General features: G+C 38.1%; 1 protein-coding gene across 1 annotated transcript in view; it reads left to right on the top strand.

The window, feature by feature from the left end:
* Positions 1 to 12006, top strand: part of ROBO1 (roundabout guidance receptor 1) — a 530296-nt gene that overhangs the window by 467506 nt on the left and 50784 nt on the right. The window contains exons 10-15 of the mRNA XM_059823819.1: positions 1480 to 1651; positions 4250 to 4455; positions 5889 to 5970; positions 6138 to 6306; positions 6407 to 6573; positions 9730 to 9851. Coding sequence (XP_059679802.1) covers positions 1480 to 1651; positions 4250 to 4455; positions 5889 to 5970; positions 6138 to 6306; positions 6407 to 6573; positions 9730 to 9851 — 918 coding nt within the window. The remainder of the gene's footprint in view (positions 1 to 1479; positions 1652 to 4249; positions 4456 to 5888; positions 5971 to 6137; positions 6307 to 6406; positions 6574 to 9729; positions 9852 to 12006) is intronic.

The following is a 12006-nucleotide window of genomic DNA, read 5'->3' as shown; positions in this document are numbered from 1 at the left end:
TGAAACTAAACCTTTTGCTGTATTGATTTGCATCACTGCATGGGTAGGACTTTAGTTTGGGGCTAGGGAGATCTGCTTTCCCACTCAGCTGGCTGACAGGTCATACCTGAATAGGTCACTTCTGCTCCCAGCTTTCTGATTTGAATGGGAGGGAAAAATACTTTTAGCTTCTTTGTAGAGGATCGTGAAAGCCAGTGGATGAAACACAATAGCAAGAGAATCACAGTTTTCTTTCAGAGTCATATTTTGGAGGGATGTGACACAAAGTATTCTTTATTGGAAGGAAAGAAGGAATATGGGATTCTGTTTTTCCTGTGAATGGAGGAACGAATGGTGCAATAGCATATGACAGGGTTCTTTGTGTTACAAAACAATAAGCCACAGAAACTGAGAATGCTTAGAGACTGGCTTCTTTACTCCATTTGCAACATTTCTGTCTAAACACCTAAGTACAACTAGGCTGCTAACCAAATTTAGATTATAATTTTCAATGGTATAAGTATACCAGTATATTATGTTTATATATTTGTATGACCTGGATTTTTTATTTTTTCACTTTTTGCCAAGTGTTGTCTAGTACCTAGTTTTCCTGGCTCATTTTTGACTGCTGAGCGGTGACCACTTGTGATGATTGAGGAGGAGGTCAATGAATAGGGTTTGCTAAAACTGAAGTGGAGGATGGTGTGTCCCATTCCTTTGGATGATTTTTGGAAATGCAAAATGTAGTTAGGCAAGAAAGAGAGATAAAAAATGGCCTCTGTGACCTTAAAGTATTCTCATTCACAAATTGTTCAGCCAGAGGTAGAAATTTGGAGTCAGTATTTAGTGTAAAGGACTTGTATTATTTTGATTGCGGTTCTGATTTTTGACCACTCTTGGTAAATACTATGTACTTCATACCAAAACTATCTAAGTAGAAACTGGCATAGAATTTAATTCTATACTATAAGACTCGTTATAGAATGCAAACACTATGATTAGAGAGGCCTAAACAGCATCCCTTTTTTAAAAACTGCTCCATTCTTAGGAAAGCGAAAGTTAAAATACAAATAAGTAAACCAACATCTGCATTTAAATGAAATAAATAGAATGCCCTGGAGTAAGTTCTAAAAAAGAATGTTAAAGCAAATTACTTAGGTTCACCACAGCTGCTTGCACCATTATGGTATCTGTACACATCACATCTTTGCTAATGCCTGTTAAACTTCATGTAAAGCCCAACATTGACCATAGAGGATGTTAGAGCAATCCCAAAAGACTTACACAATTACATGTGCATATCTGCACCTATTTTATCACAAAGAATCCTATTGAAGTTATTCACATTGTGGTATAGACACGCTTAAGATATGAAGAGCAGAATGTTTTATGTATAATGTGAAAAGATTAATTTCTTTAGATATATTAGAGTTAAGATTATTGATGTTTGAATTTATTTAACCCTGGTTTTCCCCACTTTCTTTCCTGTATATCTTGTAGAATCTACTTTTCTCATACCAGCCCCCTCAGTCATCCAGCCGATTTTCAGTTTCCCAGACAGGAGACCTCACTATCACCAATGTTCAGAGATCTGATGTTGGGTACTATATCTGCCAGACTTTAAATGTTGCAGGAAGTATCATAACAAAAGCCTACTTGGAAGTTACTGATGGTAATGATACCTTTATTTTATCATTTCCAAGTTTTTATTTTTATTTGAAGACAGCAGTGGGATGATATGACACTACTTTGAAATCTGCTTTGTATAAATGCTGATTGCAGGTGTCTTTGAACATAAAAAACCTGGTTTGGCCATCTCTGTCAGGGGTTTAAAATTTTGGATATTGTGTAACACTGTATTTCCATTTTGTATTTAGTAAGTATACTTCAGTTTATGGATTTTTGTCAGATCTGTTAATTTATCTGGCTCTTTTTTAGCTTCCCCCACTAGATTTAGTTTACTTCCAGATTGCTTGCTGCCTAGCTCTTTATCCCTATTATTGTGTGTCCGTTTGCTTAGCATCTCCATTTACGTGTTTGTTCCCTGTTTTTTAATATGGCAGTATGGCAAGGAAAAAAACCTCAACCTGAATATGAATGTATGAATGTATGTATGAAAAAACCTTAACCTGAATGTGTGAATAACATACAAATGAGTATTATTACACATTCCTCTTTAGGAGCAGTTGGGAAAAAAAAATTAAGATGAAAAAGCTACAGGGAACATGAGTGCAAGCAGTAATACATGCTGATGTGAGGCCAATTTGCCAATTATCAGAAATACTTCATAATTTTCATAGGAAAGATACACAGGAAAAATAATAATCTTAGCACTTACGGAAAAAGAGGGTAAGTGCAGTCTGTGGAGAGACTTTGAGTGGAGGGAAGCTGTTGTCTGAGAAGAGTTTCCATAAACTAGGCCTTTGCCCTATAGAAAACATAGAAATAATACAGTACTAGAAACATGCGGTGAACCTGGAGAATAAAATTGTTTATTTACACCCACCGGATTGAGATTGTGTGGAGGAATAGGACTGCATCCTTTCTGGTTTCTCACAAGTGGTAATACACATTTCTTAATCCTTTTCTATTCATTTTTCACTGGGGAGAAGGCCATGGCAAGGTAAGAAATAAATTTAAAGGAGAAAATTAAGAGGTCTTCTGTTAATGACCTATGACATCTGAACTTGGAAAAAAATCAAATTAATTTAAATATATTTCCTTTGCTATGACTATATGCTCTGGATTGATTTGAAGGTTAGTTGTTTTGTATAATGTCTTGGGACAATATTTTTTTGGTACTTTCATAAAAGTGAAGGCAGGATATGCAGAATGATACCCTGGTATTCTTAAAGGTAATAGAAGTTGCCATCAACTTCAGTGGCACTTAAATTCACCATGGATTTCAGCATCATTAGATTTCTCCTGTAGAGCACAGGTCGGTCGGCCTCTTACCATTGACAACTGCAAAGCTCTTTACAAACTTGTCAAAGTCAAATACAAACTATAAGTGAGCTTATTTTGACTGCCTCTGCAGAAAAAATTACTAACAGCCTCGCAGTGCATTGCAGTGCATTGCAACAGGTTGGGACAAGAGGTAAAGGATAAATTATGCAGTTAAAAACACGGAATGTCATTTGAACATGCAAATGAAATTACGGTAGTTGGAATTTAGCCAAAAAAAGCAGTACTAACAGCCTGTCTGTTGTTACGAAAAGTAATTTAGGAATATCTGATCTTCACAAATTATCAGAACTTCAGTTTTATATTTCAGCTACCAAACCAGTTTTTAAGTTACGTGAGCCCCGATGACACTGCTGAACAGATTTATGTCATTTAAAGTTGTGGCTATTTTCAGATCATCAGTCCATGTCATGTTGGATGGTACAGGTAGAGGAGGTCACTGAAACACAATAATGTAGCTTTTACTCCTTTTTTTGATGATCCATTGGATAATGGAAAAAAAACCTCATGTAGACAATCATTCTTTTTTCTGTGAATCCTGAGACTGCTTTAAACCTTGCTGTGCACAGTTATTAAATAACTCATCAATATCATTTAATTTTCATTGTATGAAAGATGCATTAAAATTGATCTAGACACACTGTGGGATTCTCTTTGTGACTTTGAAGTCATATCGACAGATTAAGTCATCATAGAACTGAAAGTCTGAAACTACTGGAAAAATATTTCTTAGTTGAAAATTTTTAATATGGTCCTATTCATTAGCTTTGTGTTTACTTTACCCTACTGCTAGGCATCTCCCAATTAGGAAACAGCACCAAGATGAGTTGATGGTACACAATAAAATTTTTTTAAGAAGTACATATTTGCCAGATTATCCCCTGCCTGCCTACCTCCTTTTTCTGTCTTTGAATGCTGAAAGTATGAATTCTGTTATACAGGCCTGCTACGTCATAGAAGATGAACAAGGTGAAATCTGTGCCTTGACAAAGAATTTGGGAAGTCCTTTCTCATTCCATAATCACTTTATAAAGACATTAGAATTAGAGAATGCCTAGCAGATATCACTATGTAATATGTAATGCTTCTTTACTTTCTGAAAATACTGTGTTGTGTATAATTTTAAAATTCTGTAGCTGTGCATCATTATAATGCACCCTGCCCTGAATAATGCATGCCTCCAACTTTAATTACTTGTTTAATTATCTTTAGTTTGTTTCAAAGCCTCAAGCAACGGCTGTTGCTTAGATGATTAGAAAATTGCTTCCAGTTGCAGAAATCTCTTTCCTGTTGTTTCTTCTGGCAGTGATTGCAGACCGGCCTCCCCCTGTCATTCGACAAGGTCCTATGAATCAGACTGTAGCTGTAGATGGTACTTTAGTACTGAACTGTGTGGCCACAGGCACTTTAATGCCCACTATCCTCTGGAAAAAGGATGGGATCCTCATTTCTACCCAGGACTCTCGCATCAAGCAGTTGGAGACAGGAGCGTTACAGATCCGATATGCCAAGGTAGCTTGAACTGGCAAACGTTTTTTCTTGTTGTTTGTTTCACTTTGGTTTTTTCACCTCCAAGCACTTTTGATGTAGTAAATCCTACATTTAGAATTAATGAAACGTTAAGTAAATATATTAAAATATTTGATACTTCATGCTTTCAGATAGTTCATTCTTTATGTTTAACACCTTGGCTTATTCTGCCTAGGGCACATTATTTCAGATTTCATAAGGGAAAATGCTTTTAAGAGGTATTAATTAAGGGAATTATTTGGTACTTAAAACATGAAGGGGAAAGCAAAACTTGTATTTCAGTAAGATGAATCCTTAAATTATTTGGGCTTTAGTAGTAATAGGTTAAAATGATCTAATTATTTCAAATGTTTATAAAGAAAGCCTTTGTTTAGCATACTGCAGTAATAGAGCCATGTATGCAGCTTTTTCAGAACAGTTTTTAAGGTTTAAACGTGTTCACTCAACAGTGTAAACTTAGCTCAAAATGGTTAACCACCTGTCAAATACCTGCCTTCCTTACGGAATTGTAGCAAGTACCTGGTCAGTATTCCTGATCATGCCTTGCATGCTGTAAAATGTTTTAAAATGTTGCTAAGTTTTAGCATACTGGCTATTCTCTACTATCTTTTCTGTGGGTTGAAATGTAGTAATTTTTTAAAACTAGGTTGAATATATCACTTTACTATGTTCCCTAGAGTTGCCCTGTTACCAATTACAAGTTACACTGGCTTAGAGTTTGATCCTCTGATTTTTGAGCGCTTCCCTTCAGCTCATCTGCTGAGGCTGGGACCTTAGGAGGATAGCATTTCTTTTGGGGGAAAAAAAGAAACTCTTTTGAAATGTGATTAAGTCCCATATGGACAAATAATCCAACATTCAGAACTGGATGAGAATAGCATATGGAGATTCCTTTTTGGGTCTGCTGTAGAGTGAAATTTATACTAACACAGGGAACCCCATACGTATAAGGCCCTGTGCAATACTTAAGCTTTGTTTTAAGGATGACATGCTCTCTCTCCAGTGCTGCAGCCCAGACAAATGCCTGGACATTATTTAGGCAGAAGGTTGACAGTTGCATGAGGTCTTGTCATCTGAGTTGAGTTCCTTCTCAATTTATTTGATAGGACCTCTGCAAAGTAAGGAAGAAATGCTACAAGAATTGGCCTTCAGTTTGTTCATTACAGAATAGGTAACATTAAACTAGAAATCTGCAGCTTTTCCAGTTCTTTAACAAATGCTCAGAAATAGGTATCCATTTTCATTTTGCAGCAACGAAACCATAACTTCTAATGGAAGAAGTTTCTGGTTTGAAGTTTTTGCAGCCTAATACGTTTATCTATATTCACGGGGGAACACAGAGAGCTGTAATTACTTTTCTAGCCCACTGAGTGCCTGATTGTTTCAAATATTTGTTCTTCTCTTTTCCCACTCAGCTGGGTGACACTGGTCGGTACACCTGCATCGCTTCAACCCCAAGTGGCGAAGCTACATGGAGTGCATACATAGAGGTCCAAGGTAAATCAATTAGGGTTTCTCTGCATGGAGAAAATACATAAAGGAAAATCAGAAATTGAAACGCAGAAGTTATCTGACTCTGTCATAAATTGCCAGTGCAGATGTGAACAGCATTTAGCTTACGGCTGCTTCCTGTCCATACTCAGCATTTCTCTCTTCTTTGTTAGAATTTGGAGTCCCAGTGCAGCCACCAAGACCCACTGACCCAAACTTGATTCCTAGTGCTCCATCAAAACCCGAGGTTACAGATGTCAGCAGAAATACAGTAACATTGTCATGGCAACCTAATTTGAATTCAGGTGCAACACCAACCTCTTACATAATTGAGGCCTTCAGGTATATGAGTCTCATGTGATCTTGCTGTACTTACGCTTATGTATAATATGTTGTTAAAGAAGCACGTGCTAACCTGCTGTTGTGTGTGTTTTATCCTTAGCCATGCATCTGGTAGCAGCTGGCAAACTGTAGCTGAAAATGTGAAAACAGAGAGTTTTGCAGTTAAAGGACTAAAACCTAACGCAATTTATCTATTCCTTGTGAGGGCAGCTAATGCATATGGACTAAGTGACCCAAGCCAAATATCTGATCCAGTGAAAACTCAAGGTAAGCTTTTGGTACTGAACATTATAGGTGTCCACAGTGGCTGTCACAAGTTGACTGAGAAATACCAGATGCAAGAATCCTGGTAGTTTTCGACTGTCTGCTTATCCTGGCTGTAATGTATACTAGATAGTAAAATACAGTGTTTAAACTTGCATTTCTCTATAACATAGACTCTGAAAGCTGCTTAAACAGCATATTACGTTGCCTAAGGGAACCCTAGTATCTCTTATCCAAAGATAGTTACATCTTGCAGAATAGCTCTTGTTAGCAACAAAAGTAATCTCTGATTTTTTTTAAGTTATCACACAAATCCTCAAATTCCATGGAAATGTTATTATTATGTCCAGTGAATGAAATGAGGCTTAAGACTGAGACAGAAAAACAGCACATAATCTAAGTTGGTTTCTGCTGCATTAGGAAAGAGAGAAGTTTAAAATTTGAAGGAATTGGGCATCATGAGCCAGAAAAGAAGAGGTTTTGGCAATATATTAAAAGTATTTCAATAGTACAGGTATTGAAAGTAAAATAGTAGGGAAGGGAGACAATGCTTTACAGATAGCCAAGTGGAAGAAAAGGCTGAGTAGTAGTGGATGAAGGAGTCACCCGCTGACTCCAGCTATGACTGAAGTCCAGCTGTGGACTGAATCCAGCTATGTAAAATTTAAAATAACTTTTGTGTTCACTGTAGAAAATAAAAGACACTTACGATGGGATACAGGCAATAATGCATTGCAACTTTTCAGCCTGCATTTTTCCAGTAGAAATACTTAGATTCTTAAGGAGGGAAAACCTGGACATACTCTTTTTCAAAGTAAAAGGGATAGAGATTATCTTTCCTTTTTTTTTTCTGCTTTTCCTACTTACTGGAGAAATTGACCCATTGGCTTATTAAGAGTGCCTGTCTTGTATGTTTGTTTCTCTGTTTGCATAAGTGAGTACATGTTTGTTTTTGAAAGGAAGTTCCTTTAAGGAAAGAAAGCATTTTCCTTTGGTGACTTTTCATTTTTTCTGAAGTTGGTCTGAAAGCAAGTCTTTCTCATCTCCCTTGGGGAGTGAACAATTTCACATTGCTGTCCTTTGTTATTATGCATTTATCCTGATCGGTGACAATTTCAACAGATATATGTAGACAGCAGAGTCACAGCCACATGGAAAATAGGGATTGCATGGATTCCTAAGTCTGTTACTAAGGAAAGATTTAGTAACCTTTTAGTGATTTCTGTATTCCCAGGAATAGGGCAACACTTTACCAGCATTAACAACAACATGCTTAGGAGTTCTCACTGACAGGCCCCATCTTGGAAGCTTGAAGCCGAAACAAGAAAACACATATATTGTCGTATAGCACAGATGTGCAATTGGATGAGCCTATTAATAGTTTGATTCATATTGTTGATGACTCATCTTTTATGACTAGCAAAGATAGAACTAATTATTCCACTGAATTTCCTGTAACATTCTAAGCAGGGTGATATTTGGCAACTCTCCAAACAGAAGCTTTTATCTTTAATGCTTTCGAACTTTGGGGGGAGGGAGATACCCTGAAAAATGAACTGTTTGGCGGAACGTACTACATGTGGATACAGCAGTGACTCAGTGGAGGGGTTTTTGGTTTTTGTTGTTTTGTTGTTATCAGTGTTCCTTGCTAAGAATACTTATTTGTCACCCACTGACTGCACACTAACCTCAGTTTGCTTTTGTAACTTTGAATAAATCCCATCTTCTTGTAAATATGTTGAGGAAACTGTATGATAAAAGTTCAAAGTGACATAGGCTTTGTATTCCCAAATGGGAACTATATTTCTGGAAAGAAATTTGTCCTCATGCCTTGTCCTAATGCAGTCTTGCAATGGCTTTATTATTATTTAGACAAGACCAAAAGCTGGTAAACTGAGAATATGACCACCATGCAAAAAGCATGCTTTACAACTGTTGCACTTGCATTTAATAAGTGTCCTCTATATCAGCATCAACTGCACTATCCAAACCTCAGCCTTCAAGATAGTCTGCACATCTACAGTGACTTACTACAGTGGTTGTACATAAATATATATGCAATTTCTGTATACTCTCTTTGGCACTTCTTGTAAGCAGACAGGTATGGAAGTTTCCAAGGTCTTCAGAGAACAGAACCCTTGAAGATTTCCTGAGCTTGCTTTGTCACTAGAGGAGGTCAGGCAGGGAAGTAGTAGGCTGGAGCAAAGTTTATGTAATGCATTACTCTGTATCTGGAATTAGATTAATTTAAAAAAAAAAAAAAAAAAAAGAAAACACTATAAGTACTTTTCATGAATTTCCCAGTCTGTGATTTTTAGCCATAGTCAGCATGGTACTTGTTTAAAATGAAGTGATCAAAGAGAGGTATATGACATCAATACAGAAACTACGTTTCTCTGCTGTCCATAGTACATGTATATTTTAGACACCCTATTAGTGATTGCCCTATAAATTTTATACATGTCTGACAGTCATTCCATTTCAGATAAATATGCTTTTCAAGGGCTCTGCATGCAGAAAATATGTGTTTCTATTGTACCATTGAGTATTTTGAGAGGAATTTGTCCCTTCATGCATATGAACAATTCTTTTAGCTATAAGATACACTAAATGTCAGAAGAGCCAGACAGCACTCAGCTGTGCTCTGCCTCCTGTTTACAGGAGTCACTTGCCATCAGAGAAGCTGCAGCCACATGACTAATTTTTCTTTTCTTCAGTTGTTACATTTCTTTTGTAATTAAAAGCAGTAAGTTTGCCCATGAATTTATCTGAAGATACAGCTTCTGCTTTTGTCATTCTTTATAGGTTTCCTGGTCTCTTGGAATTTGCAAGGGGTAATAGAATGTTTTCTCCACCCAGCAGGAAAGAATAAAGAGATGCTGCTGTAGTCATTTACCAAAGACATCCCTGAGTGTGATTTTTCTTTTTATGCAGCATTTTCCTCCTGTTTCTCTCTGTCAAAGAAAGTGTAGTGCATTGATTTGATACTACCTAAGCATTGGTGATTTGCTCGGGAAAATACTTCATGTATGGGAAGTACTTAGGGTAAACTTTATTGGTGATAGCATCATATACTTTATGATATATTCATTTGTATTTACATATACTTATTTTAACAATCATATATACTTCTGAGAATGGAATCTTAAATCATTACAGATGTTCCACCAACAAGTCAAGGCGTGGATCACAAGCAGGTCCAGAGAGAACTAGGTGATGTGGTACTACATCTGCACAACCCTACTATCCTTTCTTCCTCCTCAATTGAAGTTCATTGGACTGTAAGTATAAATCTGTATCGTGGAGGTGGTTATATATACTGCTGAATTGTATTGTTTGACTGCTGTGGAGTCACACTTTAAGAAGCTGTGTAGTTTGTATGCTTGCAAATGTTTTTCTCTGGAATGAATGCTGCTTGGGCTTTGCTTTCCTACTTCGTTAATTTTTGTCCCATTTTCACCATTTTATGTCTCTACAGAGAGTGCTGTTTACAAGATGGTGAGAGTTTCAGAGTCCTCCTCTGGAAGCTAAAGGGCTGATCAAAGCCTTCTTAAGTCATATCATTTGAAGCTTTTGCACTGCTTTCAGTAGGAAGTGTATCAGTCCCCTAATGAGATAACATGGGCACTTCCCTGTCTGTCAGTCACCAGTGGAGAGAAATACTGCATAATTCTGTTTGAAAGTGTTACCTCCGTCCTACATACATACTGAGAAACACACGCAAACCCATATAGCCTCATCTGAACCTATCCGTTCCCACGGTGCTATGAGTACGCACAGTACAGGGAGAAGAGACGAAGAGGGCAAACGGTTTTCAGATGTTGTGTTGACGTTGCTCTGGCGGGAGGAAGTAGGAAGTTGGCCACGTGGAGGATATAGCGGAGGGAGTGAGAGAGTGAGCAAACAATACTGTAGGAGTCCTGAAGCGTGGGGAATGGGAACATACGTGAAAAAGATTGCAGTAGGCTTACAAGGCTGAGGCCTCAGTGAGAGAAAGGATTAGAAATGTCTTACTGTGTGAGACATTTGGCAATCAAAAGGTAGAAATGAAGAGAAAGAACAACACAGGAAACTGCAAGTACCAAGCAATGAGATAAGAAAACGTAATTCAAAGAAGAGCAGTTTCAAAACAGAATGTAGATTGAGGAAAAAATGGGGGATAATTATACCAGGTGCAGGAATAAATCCAAAGGGAGTGAGCTTTTAGGACTTCCATCTGAACATGTCAATATATATTGGCAGGGACAGTGTAGGAGTGCACAGGGTGTAGCCCCTGCTATGCCATGGCAGAACATTTTGAACAGAAACAAAAGCCGTTTCGACTTTGTAGCAGAGCCCTAGCCCAATGGAGTCCTGATCCATGACCAGGGCTCCTCAGTGCTGCAAGAGTACAAATAGTATCTGCTGTGTTGCACAGTAATTACACTGTCACCTGCAGTACAGCCACCTGCAGCAGGCAATCTCCTGTTTTAACTAATAATGTTAAAATATCTTTGAGGTTCCTAGCACGATTTTGTTTGACCTTTACTTACAGAACAACCTTTTCCAGACAGGCAGTTTTTGTCAGTCTCTTGGGTGGCCTGTGGCTTCTCTGCAATTTCAAAAATAAGCATTACCTCAGTTTCAGCTAACACATGCGTTCTTTATGTGATTATTAAAAACAAAAAGTGTTGCTTTTTGGAGTAAAATTGCAAGCAAATACTTTTATTATATCACTGTATGAGATTTTTGAAAATAGGGAAAAACTGATGCATTTTTAAAAATTTTGTTGTTGTTATTATTGGACTTTCTTATCAGAAAGTGAAACCAGTAGTTAAAAGATAGTGAACGCTCCGTGAGAGATCACTTCTATAAGATAGCTTTCTGTGTCAGCTATAGACAAACACATTGAGTCCCACCCTCATTTACATTAAGATCTCTTTCTCCATACATGTGATATAAAAAGTCTAAAAAAGCACTCAGGACCACTGAGTATCATTTTGATCTGCTTTTCCAAGTCTCATCTCTGTTACCATACTGAGTTTTATGAGCCTCTTCAGAGCCCTCTCAAAACAGCCCTTTCCCTCGCCCTTTCCCTCCGCGGAGGAGCCTCCCGCTGAGTGGGTGGACATGGAGGAGGAAGTGCTTGGACAAATCTGCCCTCTGCCAGAGCCCAGCCTGATCACAGCGATGGAGATAGTGCCAGCTGGCTGCCCTTGCAATTCACTTTCTCCAGAAGGAAGCAGGCAGGAAGCGGTGCTCATTTCATGGATTTTGGGAGGGTTCCACACCTCCGGAGAGTTGGCAGGCTCTCTCTTTGATCTCCGTATTCATTACCCTGAGTTGTGGAGCTGTAGATCCCCTGCCCTCGCCTTCCCCCCTTTCCCTGCGTGCCCCCTGCCCTGCCGGGCAGATTCAGGTGGGCAGAAGTCTGGCCTGCACTGAGCTCCATTGCTC

The sequence above is a fragment of the Gavia stellata genome, chromosome 1 (genome assembly GCF_030936135.1).
Source record: "Gavia stellata isolate bGavSte3 chromosome 1, bGavSte3.hap2, whole genome shotgun sequence".
NCBI lineage: Eukaryota > Metazoa > Chordata > Aves > Gaviiformes > Gaviidae > Gavia > Gavia stellata.
The sequence above is the reverse complement of the archived record's forward strand: the minus strand, read 5'-3'. Positions and strand labels throughout refer to the sequence as shown.